Source organism: Pygocentrus nattereri, chromosome 12, assembly GCF_015220715.1.
Source record: "Pygocentrus nattereri isolate fPygNat1 chromosome 12, fPygNat1.pri, whole genome shotgun sequence".
Taxonomy (NCBI): Eukaryota; Metazoa; Chordata; class Actinopteri; order Characiformes; family Serrasalmidae; genus Pygocentrus; species Pygocentrus nattereri.
In genome coordinates, this window is record NC_051222.1 from 41,239,246 (window position 1) to 41,257,065 (window position 17,820).

General features: G+C 40.2%; 1 protein-coding gene across 3 annotated transcripts in view; it reads right to left on the reverse strand.

The window, feature by feature from the left end:
• The window catches only part of LOC108433603, a 66,854-nt gene extending 65,592 nt beyond the window's left edge, over window positions 1-1,262 (reverse strand). For all 3 annotated transcript variants that reach the window (XM_037543395.1, XM_037543396.1, XM_037543394.1), the window contains exons 1-7: window positions 1,171-1,262; window positions 1,039-1,067; window positions 904-925; window positions 760-790; window positions 589-673; window positions 350-496; window positions 53-261 (exon numbers count right to left, since the gene is read on the reverse strand). In XM_037543395.1, coding sequence (XP_037399292.1) covers window positions 53-261; window positions 350-496; window positions 589-673; window positions 760-790; window positions 904-925; window positions 1,039-1,067; window positions 1,171-1,258 — 611 coding nt within the window. In that variant the 5' untranslated portion in view covers window positions 1,259-1,262. The remainder of the gene's footprint in view (window positions 1-52; window positions 262-349; window positions 497-588; window positions 674-759; window positions 791-903; window positions 926-1,038; window positions 1,068-1,170) is intronic.
• Window positions 1,263-17,820: the final 16,558 nt, after the last annotated feature.

A 17,820-nucleotide genomic window follows, 5' to 3' on the forward strand; every position in this document is an offset into this window, starting at 1 on the left:
GAAGACACAAAGTCTAACTGTGGTGTCCTGAAATTCCACTTTCCACACTTACACAACTTGGTAGGTTTGACAGCTGAAGTTCTTGGAACTCAGACAGGAGAGGAAGTCTACGGACACTGATGACAAAAATGGTCTGAGCCTTGTCTGGAACCACTTAGTGATGAAAACGGAATCCGTCAGCTGTGCATTGCTGAAGTTGTTGAGTTTCACCTCACTCATGGCATCAAGAACGTATGGATCAGGCAGACTGATGTTGTGGGTCTGTACAAGAAAAAGGGGCTATTTCAGCCTACAATTTCAAGCAATTTTTCCCTTTTATTGTACTACTACTCAACAGCATTTTTTTTACCATGTTGGAGTAGGCATCCAGGGCTTCATCCAGAGGTGCTGCAAACTTTTGAAAGAAAAGACTCCAAATCGCCCTGCTGTAGTTCATGCTGCTGGTCAGCTTGCATGCCATGACTTTGCCCAGATCTCTGGAGGACAGAGCTGCAACCTTAAAACAGAAGATTGTGTAAGCAAAAATGGAAAGAAGTTCCTGTGGTCACATGACCGACATACGATGCATAACAGGGATAGAGGCCTTACTGATGAACAGGCGTATTGAGAGATGCTGAAGTTGCAGAGCTGTGCAGAGACATTTCCAAAGGTCACTTGACTCTGAAGTAGAGGACTGCGGAGAATAAGATTCTATTATATCATCTGTAACAGTTTTCAAAAATGTACACTTCTTGACCCTTTCAGATCACCAAGACTCACCTCCCTACCACGCCTTGACAAATGCTTGGTGCTGCAAAACAAGCAAAATTCATCAAAAAGCCAGCATCAGTGTACTGAGAAATATTTTTATCTCACTGCATCTGGAAAAGTAGAAACTTTGAGAAACAGAGTATGAACACTCACCATCTACTTTTGTCTTCTTGCACTAAAGAAACAAAAACAGGGCATTAAAGTATGTTTGCAAGCGTTAATAGTTTTCTGTGCCTTTTACCATTTACAAATATAAGGTGTTGCAGTTACTAACAGAATTTTACTTACCACACCAACAGGGACAGGCATTGTGCAACCTAGGGAGGAGTAAAGAAAAACAATATTTAGCTGATGAGAGGGAGAAGCTGAAAAGACACAACTTTTTTTTCTTTTTTTTAGGGATTTGAGATAATCATATACCTTTTGGCAAAGTCTGGCTCAGCATTTCTCTGCTTAAACGTAGTTCCTGATCAAGATCCAATGGAAGGGCTGCCAGGCTCATGTCCATGCCTTTCAAACTGTGTTAAACAGAAATCATTCAATTTCTCCATTTTCATCCACCAACCATGTGAGCCAATATGTGTTTCAAACATAGTCCAAGGAAAGAAAAGGAATCACTCACATTGTCTTATAGGAGTCACAGCTGAGGTTTCTAGGGATCACGCGCAACCAAGAGGGTTGGAAACTGGCCAGTACAACAAAGAGATTCTCTTGGAACCACAACTCAAACTGACTCGGTGAGAAGATGTTAAATTTGGGAGCAAGAGCCATCAATGTCACATTCAGAATTGTGTCTCTCACAGCTGCGTTTTCAATTAAGTAAATTTGTTCCTAGAGAGGAGACAATTCATTGGTTTAAGGCCACTGTATGCACTTTACCACATGAGCACCACCTTGATTTTTTTCTGTGTTGGCTCATGTCATGTATGCTTTTCAAAGAAAAGTACCTCCTACCTCTTTGGTGACGTCGACAAAAGTCTCAAAGAACACATCGAGCTGCTCCTTTCCAGAAGATGAGAGTATCCCCATCATCACTTCCTTCACCAGAGTCTCATTCTCTAGAGCACCACTGGATGGATCTAGTATCAGCTCTGCTTTCTGTTGTGCGGAAAGGGAGTCCAGACCCTCCACCTAAATGGAGTTCAATTTTAGAATACTGGTATTTTGTGATCCACTTATTTGACAGCCAGCACCCATCTCACTTGTTAGTTACAAACTTTATAATTCTACTATCTAATTTTTATTTGAAGTGTGTCATTTTTTACACATTTTTCAATTTTTCAATTTCCTTGTTATACAAAATTACAGAAATTAGAAATTCTGCTTACCGCTGAGAAATTTCCATTCATTTTTTTCAAATCTTGCAACTTGGCAAATGATGAGAAATTACCAAAGTTGCTTTTGAGCCATGTTCCACTGCTAATGCTTCCAGAGACACAGCCTTAATATTTAAACAAAAATGTTCATATGTAAACATAACTGGTGTATTTCTATAAGTTTCTATTTAAAATTCTGAAATGTGTTCTAAATGTGTATGCAAGTGAGCATTTTTTTTTACTGACAAATAAGTTTAATACCTGAATTTCTGATGAGGAACGGGAGGATGAAATTAGTGTAGATGGACTTTTGTAGCTCCATCCCCATTAGGGTAATTTGCTGGCTTAGTCTTTTCACACTGTCGTGCAAAGAAACCAAAAATATGTCATACATTTGTATACTTTTGCAGATGATATACCTTAGAGTGTGCATATGGGTTTTTAAACATTGTAAACATGCATTCAGTACATTCTTTGTTTTTGTATTTGTTTCTTTTCATTTCCCACTGTTCTTTCCATTTTTATGAAGGTTTTAAAGTGTTTCAGAAGTTTTTGGGTCATATGATGTTGGAGGCCACCACCTTACCCGATACATCCACAAAACGCTTAACTAATGCCATGTTATACCGTTTACAGTCTGACATTATTGTTGATGCAGTTTCTCACATGTAAAGTAATAATCCTACTATTAATCTCACTGTTGCAGGTAACACAATATTCTGTATCAGAGCAGCTAATATTAATGTTAACACAGACCACTATTAGCTTACTCAGTTACCTGATTTCTATATTTTATGGTAAAATAGAAAACTAATAGTAATTAAAATTGTGCTAACAGAATGTATTATCATCAACTAGCTTAATAGTTTTGATTATTTCAAACACATTTTCAAACAATAAACTTCCCCACACTAGCATTTACAGTCAGTTACATTTCTATGTAGTTTAGTCATCTTCTGGTGAACTCATATCAGTCAGCTAAAAGTTATAATTCTATTTCTATGATCCTGATAATGACAGGTCACATCACTTAATCACCGCTACAGTGCATGAGCACACCTACAGTGAATTCTTAGTGATTTCCACTGACACCTGTGTGTGTAGTTACAGTGCTTACATTTCCTGGTAACTTTCACAGGTGAACTCCTTCTTGCTCAGTTCTGACATGAAGGTGTCATTGATGATTGGAAGGAGTGGAAGGAGCCTAATGCACACCCACATCTGAATGAATTCAACACTCTTCAGATTTTCTGGACTCAGAGTGTCTAAAGCTCCAGTCATGGAAGCAGTATCACCTGCCGATGGAGTCACGCCCTGAAACAGAAATCAACTGAAAGTATTATTCATGCCAACCAAAAAAAACAGACAGGAGTTTAGACTAATTCAACTTTCAACTGGTCACTTAATCACAACTGTAATGCTTTCAGAGCATAGAGGAAATCATTATTTCTGTCTTTTTATGTTGTTTCACCTCTCCTCCTCATGCCCTGGGTAAAGGCTTATATTTGTTTCCCCCTACAAGTATCCCATCACCAAATCTTTGCATGACTCAAGTGAGTCCACAGGACAACTGAACATGGATTGGAAGAGAGTGTTAACTACTGTTTTGTGTATGGCTGGATATGGATATGGTAGGATGTGTCTCAAAACCTAGTGAGCTTCCTACATAGACAGGATTTTAAGTCACAATATGTGCGCTCCCGACAAGAAGGCTGTCCCAATTTTTAGATCTCAAATATGCTGCCTACTAAAGTCTCTCATTTTGGCTGAATTTTGAGAGAGCGTCGCATGTTTCCTCAGTCGCTGAGGCAATCCTGCGATCCATCACCGCGCAACTTTTGTTTGCAGATGGCGGAAGCGCTTCGCCAAGCAGCGAAGTCGTCAACAAATTTTCTGTAGTATTTTATCTGTTTTCTAGTCATGAAGGTGCACAAATAGACTATAGTTTGCAATTTAGGTCCACCAGTGATCATTTTAAAGTTTATGAAACACCAGTCCATTAGCATGCATGCTAGCATTAAAGCTTGAAGCTTTAGGCTTGTTTTGAATAGCTAGTTGGCTAACAAACTTGCTGGCTAATGACCAAGTAGCTTAACTATCCATAGGTTTTGTCAAACGTTAATTAATGACAATCTAATCGTTGATCCAGTTGTCCGTGTCTTGAATGATTTGGCAGTATAATGGGAGTTAAATGGTGCTTTTCTGTAAATTGCTAACGGTTAGATGGCTAGCTACTTAGTTCTCTGTGTTCATATACACAAATTGTGTCCCCCTTTTCAGGGACCAGATCAGCGTATAGAGAGAGAAGCTGTGTATTACGGAGAAAAACTTTGTTTTGTCAGCTAGATAGTAAAGATAGTAAAGGGTGTTGGTTCACCAGTTAGATCAGGGGGTTTCAAATCTTATTCACAAAGGCTGTAGCTGCAGGTTTTCATTAGAAACATGCAGGAGCTCCCCTGATTCCTCTTAATCAGGAAAACAATCATGAAAACCTGCAGCCACAATCTGAGCATACGACTGGATGCCAGTGACTTAGTCAAGCAGACTCAGTTATAGTACAAAATGTAACATTAGCTAATCAAAAATTAAAATAAGTAGAAGTAATTTGCTTGTGTGGTTGAGCACTTTTCTAATCTGGTTATGAATTTTAGTTGAATAATGTTGGATATTTTAACCTCACAATTGGAGACTTCACCATCCAGGAGTGGGGCTGACAACCATCACCAAGGATCATACTCAAATAGTACCTGCTCTGTGGGAGTCCTATGGGGGTCCTGACCATTGAAGAACAGGGTGACAAAGTATCAGAGAGATGGACTACAGTCTGTAACTGTAGAACTACAGAGTGGAACTATACTGTCAGCGGAGCTGATAAAATAGACAAAGAATGAAGATACGAAGAGGTGGACTTAAGGAAGTGGCTACTCCATGTGTATGTACATGAATATTTATGCAATGCCATTGTAAATTAATTATTTAAATAATTACTATGTTTTTGTATATAGCTGTATAGCTAGTGAATTTAACTTTTCAAGAGCAGCAAGTAGCACTCAAATTCTTTAATTTCATTGTTTGAACACAACTGTTGTCTATTTTGCTGTTTCATTCAGAACAAATTCAATTAAAATTGCTATATAAACGGCCAGAGCAGGATCCATTTTGGCTAAATGTGATTCTGACGGCTGAAATAAGTAAACGTCAATCTTGTGCAGTGGGCGAGCCTAAATAGAGCGTCTCATTTATCTGTCTAACAAGGTTAGATGGTGGTTGGAATGCTGCTTATGTGGACAGCGGCTACTTGGAGACCTCACTAGGTTTTGGAACATACCCGTAATGTTGCTTTTTATCAGCGTGGAGAAATAAACTGTACATCCTGTACACCCACAAAGCACAGCCAATTGTGATGTTATTGACTCAAACACAAACAGCCAAATAAATGATATTATATCGAGGTGCAGCCAATGTTGCGACAGACACTATGAACCCCTGAATATAACAAAACAGTTATTATAATCAATAAAAGTGGCATCAATAAAAACATTAACCTCTAGCAAAAATATTCCACATACAGCTGAAACATAAACACATAATTAAAGTAATGTTACAAAAATGTAAGTTACAGCTACTGATATAAAAATGGTCAAAACAAAACTAAGGTGCAATAAACTGTAGATTAAAAATACTGGCCCTCATTCACCAACATCCTCCTAAGTTTGTTCTTAAAATGTGCTCCTGAAAAAGATCCTAGGAAAAAGTTCAGATTCATGACATGTTTTAATAACAAATCCCAAATAAGAAAACACTGGTGAATATCATTACTGTTGTAACAAACTGTGTAAATGGCTTTTGAGAAGAAGTTGTGCCTTAAGAATGGCTGGGTATAGAGGCCCATTGTTAAAACACCACTTGCTGTTTATCAGACTCACTAAGGTAATAAAAGAGGATGATAGAGATTGTGTCTGCATTGTCTGGGATTTTTAAAAAGTAAAGTTAGAAAAGAAAAACATCTTAAAATTGACATCACCATATTGCAATATAAATAAATGTAACACCATTGTGCTGTGATCTTTTCTGCATTGGGGTCTTGGCATGGAAGAAGGGCTTGTATGGTCTAGGTGTCTTCAATGTTAAGTCAGCTGGAGAAGTATGCTCATGCTCGGGCCTCCCAAGGTGAACATGTCTGGAATAAAGACCTAGACTAACATGACCCAGAATCCCCTATGATCTTGGAACACAATAAAACATGTTTCCTGCTTGGGAGAGGGTTACTGGGACCTACCCCTGGAGCCAGGCTGGGGGAAAGTATTTCTCAATGAGCACCTGGTGGCTGGGAAGCCCACCTGACCAGGGTCAGCCCAAAAAGGCAATATGGGGTGACCACGTGGGCCCACCAACCACAAGGTTTAGTGTGGGTGAACAGTGCAGTACCTTATTGGCAGTGGGAGAGGGTGGGGAGGTCCTTGGTGGTATGGACTCACTTGGGGGAAGGAACTGAAGCTTATGTGTGAAGTTGAAAGGTATCAACTAGATATAGTTAAGCTCACTTCCATTCACAGTGTTGGCTCTGGAACCAAACTCCTTGATTAGGAGTTAATTCCTCACTAATTCAGCAGTTACACAGGGTGACAGGCACTGGGTGGGTGTGGGGATAATCACAATGCAGTTGGAGTCATCTCAATGCAAACTAAAATTGCAAGGAGGAAAGCTGTGACTGTTGTGTGTGCTTATGCACTAAACAACAGTTCAGAGTATTTGGTCTTTTTGGAGGGATTGGGTGGGGTTCTCAAAAGCATCCCACCTACAGACACCATAGTCTTACTGAGAGATTTCAGCACTCACTTTGGCAATGACTGGGAAATCTGGAGGTGGTCACAATTGTACTTAGTACCAGAGCTCCTTGGGTCAAAGCTCAATGATCACCTTGTCCCTTGTGGACAGTAGCGGTTATCCATGTTCCTCCATGCCTTTGGTCTCTGTAAGCTCAAAGAGAGAGCCCAGATACTCAACATTAAGTCAAGCTTGTTCAATATGGGTGTTGGAATCCACCAAGGTTGTGCCTTGGCTCCACTCCTGTTCATGATATTCATGAACAGTTTATCAAGGCATGGCTGAGGTCAGGAGGCCATTATGTGTGGAAGCCAGAAGGTGGCATCTCTGCTTTTTTGTAGATCCTTTTGATTCCATCGCATGAATGCCTCCAGGGCACACTGGATGGCTTTGCAGCTGAGTCTGAAACAGTTGGTATGTGGATCAGCACCACCAACTCTGAGTCTATGGTCCTTGCGCACAAAAGGGTGGCATGCTTTCTCCAGGTAAGGACAGAGGACCTGCCCCAGGGGGAGAAGTTTAAGTATCTCAGGGTATTCTTCATGAGTGATGTGAAGAGGCAGCAGTAATGTAGTCACTGTACCGGACTGAGCTATAAGGCAAAGCTCAAGTTTACCAGTCGGCCTTTATCCCCACCTCCACCTAAGGTCATGAGCAATGGGTAACAATTGAAAAAAAAAATTGAATTAGATTTAGGGCGGCACGGTGGCGTGGTGGGTAGCGCTGTCGCCTCACAGCGAGGAGGGCCTGGGTTCGATTCCCCGGCCGGGTGACCGGGGTCCTCTCTGTGTGGAGTTTGCATGTTCTCCCTGTGTCTGCGTGGGTTTCCTCCGGGTTCTCCGGTTTCCTCCCACAGTCCAAAGACATGCAGTCAGGCCGATTGGACATGCTACGTTGCCCCTGGGTGTGAGTGAGTGTCTGTGTCTGTCTGTCTGCCCTGCGATGGACTGGCGACCTGTCCAGGGTGTATCCGAAGACTGCTGGGATAGGCTCCAGCACCCCCCCGTGACCCTGACGGAGAAGCGGTTTAGAAAATGGATGGATGGATGGATAGATTTAGAGGAAATGAGCTTTCCTCATAGGGAGCGCAGTACTTCAGGAGGAGCTCAAAGTAGAGAGGAGTTGAGAGGAGCCAGTTGGGGTGGTCTGCCACCTCCCGTTGGAGGTATATCAGACTGGGACAAGACTCCGAGGATGTCCTAGGACCCACGGGGAGGAATTATCTCCAATTTGGCCTGGAAGTGACTTTTTATCCCTAGAATGAGCTGGAGGAAGTTGCGGGGCTCAGAGTTGTCTGGGATTCTCTGCTTTCCCAATTGCTATTGTGGCCATAGCTGGATAGGGTGGTTTAAGAAGATGAAGGAAGGAATGAATGAATGGAATTATGCTAGTAATGTGAGTAAATATGCTGCCTGACACAGCTGCCTAAAACACTACCAGATTTGTCTGAAAGTTAGACCAATGTGGAGTTGGCATAGGATTATGAACTTAAAAACTGCTGTTCTGTAACAGCTACTGCTTAATTTCAGCCCTAACTGAAGATATGATGGCTACACAGATTGGTTGCAGCATTAAGATGTTCCTGTTCCCAGGGCTGTAACAATCAGAATCATTGTGACATTGATGGCAAGTGTTCATTAACCTGGCCATTAAAGAAGTACATACTTTCATTCTGCAGTATCCACACATACTCAGCCGTACTACAACCGCCATCTAACCGGTGACTGCACATTCACCAGTCGTCACCATTCATTTTGCCATTCATTCAGGAAAACTATGCTTAAACAAACACTGCACAAATCCACATGATATGGTTGTGCAAATATTGATGGTACAAGCACAAAAGCTGTAGTAACACTGACAAATTTCAGCATAGAATAACAGGAAGGAAAAAAATGTCTACAGCCTTTAATTCGGCTTGCCAAACCCAACAAATAATGCTTGAGATGGTAAGCGGTTGCTGTAGTATCTCAGGTGCTTGGGTTGATAGGGTGTTGCTTAGCAGACGTGATATTGTGTTTTTTGCTAGGTGTTGCTAGGTGGTTGCTATAGTATTGCATATGGTTGCTATGGTTGCTTGGCTATTCCAAAGCAGTTGTTGAGGTATTTTAAGTGGTTAATAGGTTGTTGTTAAGTGGATGCTATGGTATACTTGGTGGTTGCTAGGGCTTTCCAAGAGGGTTCCTATGGGACCGAAGGTAGTTGGTAGTGTGTTGTCAGGTGGTTACTATGGTACTTAAGGTTACTATGGTATTGACAGGGTGTTGCTAAGCGGTTACTATCCTATCTCTCAAGGTTGCAAGGAGGTTGCTGTGTAGTTCCTGTAGTGTCCCAGGTAATTGTTAGAGTTTTGCTTGGCTGTTGCTATGGTATCTTGGGTGGGTGCTAGGGTGTTGCTAGGTGGTTGTTATGGAATTACAGGTCATTGCTTTTGTGTTCAAAGATGATTGTTATGGTAATTTAGAGGATTATGAGGGTGATATATGATTGTTTTAGTGTCTCTCGTGATTGTTAGGGGTTTGCTATTTGTGTCCAAAGTGGTTGCTAAGGTAATTCGAGGTGGTTGCTATAGTGTCTGTGATGATTACTAATGTGTACAAATGTATGTGTGTTGTTAGTATGTATGTGAATTTGTATGGAATGTAATGTAATCTATGAGGATCGGAGTAGGGGTGATCATTATGACATGGTTTGTGGCAGTTAAATATGAAATGCTGGTCATTCTGCTATTCATACTCTATTCATGACTGTATGGGGTCATGTATAGGATCTATGTTCCTGCAAGGTTTGGTGGGTCTAGCTCAAAAGTAGTGGGAAGCATTGACAAATTTCAGTGTAGAATAATGATAAGTTGAAAATGAAGAGTTGGCTTTATCAGTAAGTTGACTTTGCGTCTACTTTACCACTAGAGGAGGTTATTCAGCAGCAAATTCCAGGCCTAACCTCAGTCTTCATATGTTGAATATCACTGCTACCAATCATACCACTCATACCAAAACAGGTCAGAGTTAGAGAGAGAGAGAGATATCTTACCAATGCATAGGTCATATTCCCAGGACTGCAAGTTACTTGAGTGAATTCACTGGTGGTGAAATTGGTGTTGGTGGAATTGGTGGTGGTTCTGTTTTAATTAGAAAGAAATTAGGATATCAAATATGAATGAAAATTGAATGTTGAAGGAAAGAAAAAATAAGAATGCAAAAAGGAAAACACACCCATTGTACGGACTGCATGGCTTCGTTGTTGCCGCTGGGGTGGGTACAAATGAATACTTTATCAGTATTTCTTTAGCATAGTACATTGGTACCTTATTAAATATGAGAGTAAACCCAACATGCAGGAGTTATAACTTTATCTTACCATTTGAGATGGGCTGAGTTGAATTGCACTGAAAGAAATTCAGGAGCAAAAATTTAACAAACAGTGTTGAACCAAATTAAAAATGTGTTATTGAGTGCCTCAGCCCTTTGAGATTGTACATCGAATCCCCCACTTCTTACCATTCCTGTACCGCTGGCAGTTCCTTCCTTCAACATTGTTAACCTGCTATTAATTATCAAACTCACCTGCTCCAGAGCAGAGGTCTTCAACTCTGGACACTAAATCCAGGTTCTGTTGTTTTATATAAACACTGATAGTTATTTGATCTGTTGATGTAACTGACTGGTTACCTAGCGTCATACCTATCAGTGATTACAAAATCCAGGACCAGAAAGTGGAGCTGATGACCTCAGCTTTCTGTAACAATTCTATTAACCATAGTAAATTGGACATGAACAGGTTAACTTGGTCAGATTCTTAGGACCCAAAACTGAAATGGAGAGGGATGGTCTTACCTGTGCACTGACCAGAACCGAACAGCATCCTAAGCAGAAAAAAGTTATTACTATTCGTGATAATTCAGTGCATCTCCACATCCTTATTTCTACACATGTGAGAAATATCCTTAAATATCATATGCTTTGACCAAGTCTAATGTTTTTGTCTCGTTTGTTTGATTTGGCTCTCTTTATCTACTATTAGGACTTGAGCGAAAATCTAATGAAGTTTTAGGTTAAATGTGCGCAGGAATATAGAAAACTCTAAAAGGGTCACAAGCACCACTGTAGTTTTCTGAAATAAATGGAAAGATCCCAGTAAAATCACAGTAAGAATCACTGCTTTTTACTTTTTATGTCATATGTCATATAACGGTCTGGTACTTTTTATCCAAAATAATTACAGAGTACTGTGGTGTTTGTACCACATATTTGCTCAGCTAATTTTGGATTTACCATTATGGTAACCAAAGTAATTAATCAAGTAAGAGGACAAAGCTAGTGGTTAATCATGCTTTATGTTTCAGAAAAGAACATATGCATCTAAAGCCAAAAAAACGAAGTAGAAATGATTTTTTTTTGCAAAGTAAAAAATGTTATGCCATTTGTTTTGGCTTTTAGTCAGAACAGAAACAGTCATTAATCTGAATAGACAATCCTAAAACTGTTCCAGTTCCAGATTGTACCAGTTAATTTACATAGTCATTGTTATTCGTTGCCCTCTAATTTTACAGCAGGCCAGCTACGAAGTTTTTTGCTGTTTATTTATTTTTCATATTATATTGGTGTTGAAACTTTTTATGTTAAAATATTAGTTATACAAATATTCTCCACACTGATTTTGGAACTATTTACAATGTGTAGGCCTGGGCAAGTGCCTAGGCAGATGGACCCCCCAAAGCATCCTGCTTAGGGCCCCCCAAAAGGCTATAGCCACCCCGGCATCCATGAAATGTGGGCTGATGTATCTCACCTATCCAGAGAGCAGAAAAGATGAGTGCTCTGCCGCTGACGCCGTTTCCTCTCATGTTTGTTTCAGTGCCCTCACCAGCTCATTTTTCAATCCTAAAGGCAACAGTAGATTCAGAAAATTCAGGATTCTATTTGAAAGGAATGTGCCAACTCAAGGAAGCCTAGATGAGTTTTAAAGCTTAGACCAACCCTTACCTCCAGTGCACTCAGCTCGACATGTTACTCACCACTGGGCTAGGCCCAGTATCCCAAAAGCATCTTAGTGTTTAGATCGTCTTAACTGGTAAAGAGAGTGTTGAGTGTGATGTTCACGCTACCATTAGAGAATCATCTCTGGGCTAAGATTCCTTTGGAAAACCCAGCATTGACTGTTATTCAGTCATTCACTCTTGTGTTTTTAACTTGGAGCCATGGGTCGGCCACCGAGCAACGCAGACAAACTCAGACTGGAGGAAAATCAAGCATGGATATATTCTTTAAGATTACACAATCCTGCCAATGACTTTTCAGTGTGTTTGACTTTATCGATTCCTCCTCTAGCCCCTTATCACTGGGCAGTTTCTGAAGAGAGGTTCGCTGTCAGCAGGATATTTTTGGTTGCCAGACAGTTCTGAAGTAATTCAGTGTACAGTTGAATGACTCTTTTCAACCCAGTCATTAGGGGTCAACTTTTTAATTTAGTAGCGTAACAGTAAATATTTTAGAAACTTAAACTTGTAAACACTATTTTAAGACTTTATAAGACTTTTTGAGGATCTGCGGGATCCAGGGTGAGGATTTGGCCAAATGGTATAAATTCTGTACAAATTTATAAGTTTACCTTACGAAATTTCTTAACTCACTCTACATGAATGCCTAGATCTGTATAATAAAAGAATTTAGGTTTAAATATAGGTTTAACATATTTGTCATATTTTACCTTTGACTGATTCAATCAAAGCTGAAAACCTGTTCTGTAGTTATTACAATAGTCACAAGCTGTACTCTTCTGAATTCCACTTAGCTTACCTTTTTTACTGTGGAGACGACAGATTGATTTACGAATATATATAGTCTGTCTAGAGATTTACTCCTCAGGTAGCAAGAATAGAACACAAATAATAATTCCATAGATCAGGTTTAAACTTTAATTTCTAGGCCATACAGAGCTACACCATTAATATTTACACTATACATTCTACAATTAATCCTGATTTTTACATTTATTTATTTATTTATTTATTTTGTGAGCATATCATTTCCCCATTAGTACAATTGTACAATATTTACTTGCATTTTCAACATTTTTACATGTGCCTAAAAGAGTCCCTTCTAATGTCATTAAGTTTAAACACCAAAAGCAAACATGCAAAACAAATTATGCATTACCCACTGTTTACCAGTACAGAGAAACAATGTTGTATAAGGTGAACGCACCTGAGATATAAATAATATGTAAAATGTGATGTGCAAATATTAGTATGAAAGTAATGCTTACCTGTGGTAAGGTGTAAAGGTGTGAATGTGTGAATGAAGCAGGTGGCAGGTGGTAGATGCTGAAGTGTGCAGGAGGGGCAGGGCTGCAATGTGACATTCGTACTGTCAGTCAATCCGACCTGATGGACCTGCTCACTCCTCAGGCCTTTTCCTTTCAGCTCACTCAACAGCACCAACCTGCATCAACCACTGTCTCACTTACAAATGTCACCAGAAGTTTTAATTTAACAAAGTGTTTCTGCTTTTTACAGTTGCAGGCTTTTTAACAAAAATGTGCATAATATTGATGCACCAGTCAAGCCAAGTTTATGGCCAAATCCAATTTCTGAACAGCTATTGGCTGATTTTTTCAACCAATGTTGTACTGGCCTGATTTAAAAAAACAAAAAAATTAATAAACAACGTTTGGGCTAAATGAGCACACATAACACACAGTGTTAGCCAAGTTGTAATATAAATAACATATGTTTGGGTTTCTTTAATGAATTGAAGTGGCAGTTCAAGTCCTTAAGCAGAAAAATGTAATTAGGTCCACTTATCTTGAAGAAATCCTATGGTAACATTCACCTTCCCAGTTTGGTAGCATTGAATGACAGAGAGAGATTTAGCTAGCGGGTGTATATTGGATGGGGGTGGGGCGGGACCTGGTGGTGGGGGGCTTTGATGGGAATTGTGTCATTAAGCTATGATTCATTGGTATAGTTGCGGTAGCCCTATACCTATTTTATGTAGACACATTATTAATGTCATAAAATTGGCCAAAATAAAAATAATAAATTGGTCAATTCCTGAGTTTAGAGCAAAAACTCTATATCTCTAGTACATCATAAATTAAAATGTGTTGTATTTCAAAGAAATTGTGTTGACTTTAAATTTGAGTAAAAATGATTGGTCTCTGTGAGCAGAATACAGGTTCTTAAAGCTAAATTATTATTATTATTATTTTTTATTTAATCCTAGACGACTGAGATGTGAAAGGCATTAACAACCCATTCCAACAAGTGTGAACACCCATCTCCCTCATCCTCAAACACAAATAAAATGCTTTTCCATTTCGGTTGATGCTAAGCTCTCTAGTGACGGAAGCAGAATCTATCATATGTCCTCACAAGGCATCAGCAAATATATCAAGCTGGACAGAATAAGCTGTGGAATATCAAGAATAATCAAGCAGTTATTTACGGCTTGTCACTTCAGCTCATGTTTCAGGTGTTTCATTTTGGCACCCAGTCCGTGAATTTTTCAGGCATGTGATTTTGGCATCTAACCGCCCAGGTTGCATGTCTGTCCATAGGCTGTCAATACATTCCGGTGTTGTGGAACACTCCCAGGATTAAATTTGCTGAGCACGCATCAGCAACAAACAGACAGCAGCACATCTATCATACACTCACTGTAACACACAAAACAAAAGGAAATTACACAAACTGAACAGTAGGAATGAATGAATACACACAATATTTGATACTGCAGCTCTTTAAAATTTGATTCTGAATAAAAGTTTGAAAATGGCATAGAAAAATAACAGATACTGTCAGATGTTCATATAAGTTATAACAAAATTGTATTATTTCAGACCAATCTGAACATTCCTGTGACATTTTCTCATCATACTAAATGAGTTGTGATGACATGAACAGTAATCCAGAGCAAACTCACCACACCTGAAGAAAAAAAAAAAACCTGTCCAAACTATTGTTTTGTAAGTGTGTGGGCCACACAGAATCAAACTGGATAGTTCAGAAAGGGCTCACACACACACACACACTAATAATAATAAATTAATTAATTAATTAATAAATAAAAACATTAAAAATAGGAGATCTTTAATAGCTGTCAACAAAGAAAATAAAAACAGCGCAAACGTTTCGGTTTCAGAAGACGTTCCTCAGTATATGAATAGAATATATATAGAATATATATGAACAGCTTCAACTCTTCTGGGAAGGCTTTCCACAAGGGTTAGGAGTGTTTATGGGAATTTTTGACCGTTCTTCCAGAAGCACATTTGTGAGATCAGACACTGATGTTGGATGAGAAGGCCTGGCTCACAGTCTCCACTCTAATTCATCCCAAAGGTGTTCTATGGGGTTGAGGTCAGGACTCTGTGCAGGCAAGTCAAGTTCTTCCACACCAAACTGGCTCATCCACGTCTTTATGGACCTGCTTTGTGCACTGGTGCTCAGTCATGTTGGAACAGGAAGGGGCCGTCCCCAAACTGTTCCCACAAAGTTGGGAGCATGAAATTGTCCAAAATCTCTTGGTGCTGAAGCTTTAAGAGTTCCTCTCACTGGAACTAAGGGGCCGAGCCCAACTCCTGAAAAACAACCCCACAGCATGATCCCCCCTCCACCAAACTTTACACTCGGTACAATGCAGTCAGACACGTACCAATCTCCTGGCAACCACCAAACCCAGACTCGTCCATCGGATTTCCAGACGTCTCCACTGCTCTAGAGTCCAGTGGCGGCGCTTTACACCACTGCATTCCACGCTTTGCATTGCGCTTGGCGATGTAAGGCTTGGATGCAGCTGCTCGGCCATGGAAACCCATTCCATGAAGCTCTCTACGCTGTTCTTGAGCTGATCTGAAGGCCACATGAAGTTTGGAGGTCTGTAGTGATTGACTCTGCAGAAAGTCGGTGACCTCTGTGCACTATGCCCCTCAGCATCCGCTGACCCCGCTCTGTCATTTTACGTGGCCGACCACTTCGTGGCTGAGTTGCTGTCGTTCCCAATCGCTTCCACTTTGTTATAATCCCACTGACAGTTGACTGTGGAATATTTAGTAGTGAGGAAATTTCACGACTGGACTTGCTGCACAGGTGGCGTCCGATCACGGTACCACGCTGGAATTCACTGAGCTCCTGAGAGCGACCCATTCTTTCACTAATGTCTGTAGAAGCAGTCTGCAGGCCGAGGGGCTCGGCTTTATACACCTGTGGCCACGGAAGTGACTGGAACACCTGAATTCAATTATTTGGATGGGTGAGTAAAGACTTTTGGAAATATAGTGTGCATATAAAATATTATTTACAGTACAAAAAAAAAAACAAATAAACTTTCAAAAATCTAAAATCCACATAAAAGACAGTAAGGTGTACATTAAGCTCAAACAAACAAACAATCCCTACCCTGTTTTCCCTGATACAATTTATAACAACATAAGATGATCAAAGCTGTTCTGGATCAATTCACTCTAAATATCCACCTGAGAAAATGATTTCCCCTTACAAATATACATCCATGACTGCATAATCCTTGTGACTGCCTAAAGATATAATCAAGCGTGATCTACTAGGCCAACTCTCTCTCTCAAAAAAAAAAAAAAAAGTTCACTTACAAAAGCTGTACATAAATGCCTGCATGATCAGTTTCAGTTGTTTGTTCAGTCCTTGTTCGTACAGCTTTCACACAAATCAACACTCCAGTTTTGTACAGTAATTATTTTCTGATACTCTTGGTAGCACATTAATAGTTTCATCTTACAGGTTTCAGAATGGGTTTTAAAAAGAATGCATGTTTTTTCCCCTTTAACCCTGCAAAGAAAGTCTAATTCAATATTAGCCTCATTGAATTGACTCTCAATGCAGATTAGAAATTAAAATGAGGTATAACCTTCACCATCTAAATTCACCTGATCTCCAAACTGCTCCAAACGTGATACCAAGGTGTCTGTATCAGAATTGTGTTGGGCACCTGAAGGCCCAGCCTGAAATCCTCTGGTTCAACTCCAGTAGTATTTTGGAAGGTCTATTAAAGTATGGAAAGTAAGTAAAATTCCCCAAAGTTCAACTGGTCTTGGAATGCTTCTGCCACCATAGTTTCGAGCTAAACGTTTGAAGCCACAGTGACCTAGTTACAAAAACCTGAGGAATTTGACTCAGTTCAGAAGGGCTGTCAGTCCCTGTAAGGTTCAGTGTGCTACCTCCTCCACTTCTGACCAGACCTGAAACTGTACTATATCCCCCAGGGCTATTTCAGCTTCTCATGGAAGCGTCCATGTGATGGAGCCAAAAAGGACAACATGTGCAAAAAGCAGGGACTCCACCCTCTGGTCTCCACAGATAATATCCACCTGATCTTGGCTATGCCTTGAAAGCCTTGGAACTTGGAAATTCAAACACACATTATATGCACTTGATTTAATGCAGAGTATGCGGACACAACTCTCACTCAGACACAACACTAACTCAGAATATCTCAGGGAACATGGTCTCTCCAAGTCCACAAAATACATGTAGACTGGGTTTGAAAACTCCCATGCCCCTTAACAATCTGCATAGGCAAATACTCATAGGCTGGAGTCACCTTTCCAGCATCTTGGCATAAACTTTCTCAAGGAGTCTGAGCAGTGTGATTTCAGGGTAAATGGCACAGTGGTCTGACAGTCCAAGGGTACTGTTCCTGAGGTTCATGTGATGTAATCCAGAGGCCTGTCAACCATGACAGCCCTACAGCATCCAGAGCTATAATTTCATCCACCCACCCATGTGCTTTACACACAAAAGAGCTTAGTAACAACCTGAGAAGCCTTTGGCCTGCACCCCTATAAGGAGGCATGTCTTTTAGGTTTAGGAGTTCCACTCTTTCCACCAACTGACAACATTCTCATTCGAAGTTTCTCCACCCCTACTGAATACAGCTTGAGCGAAGCCACT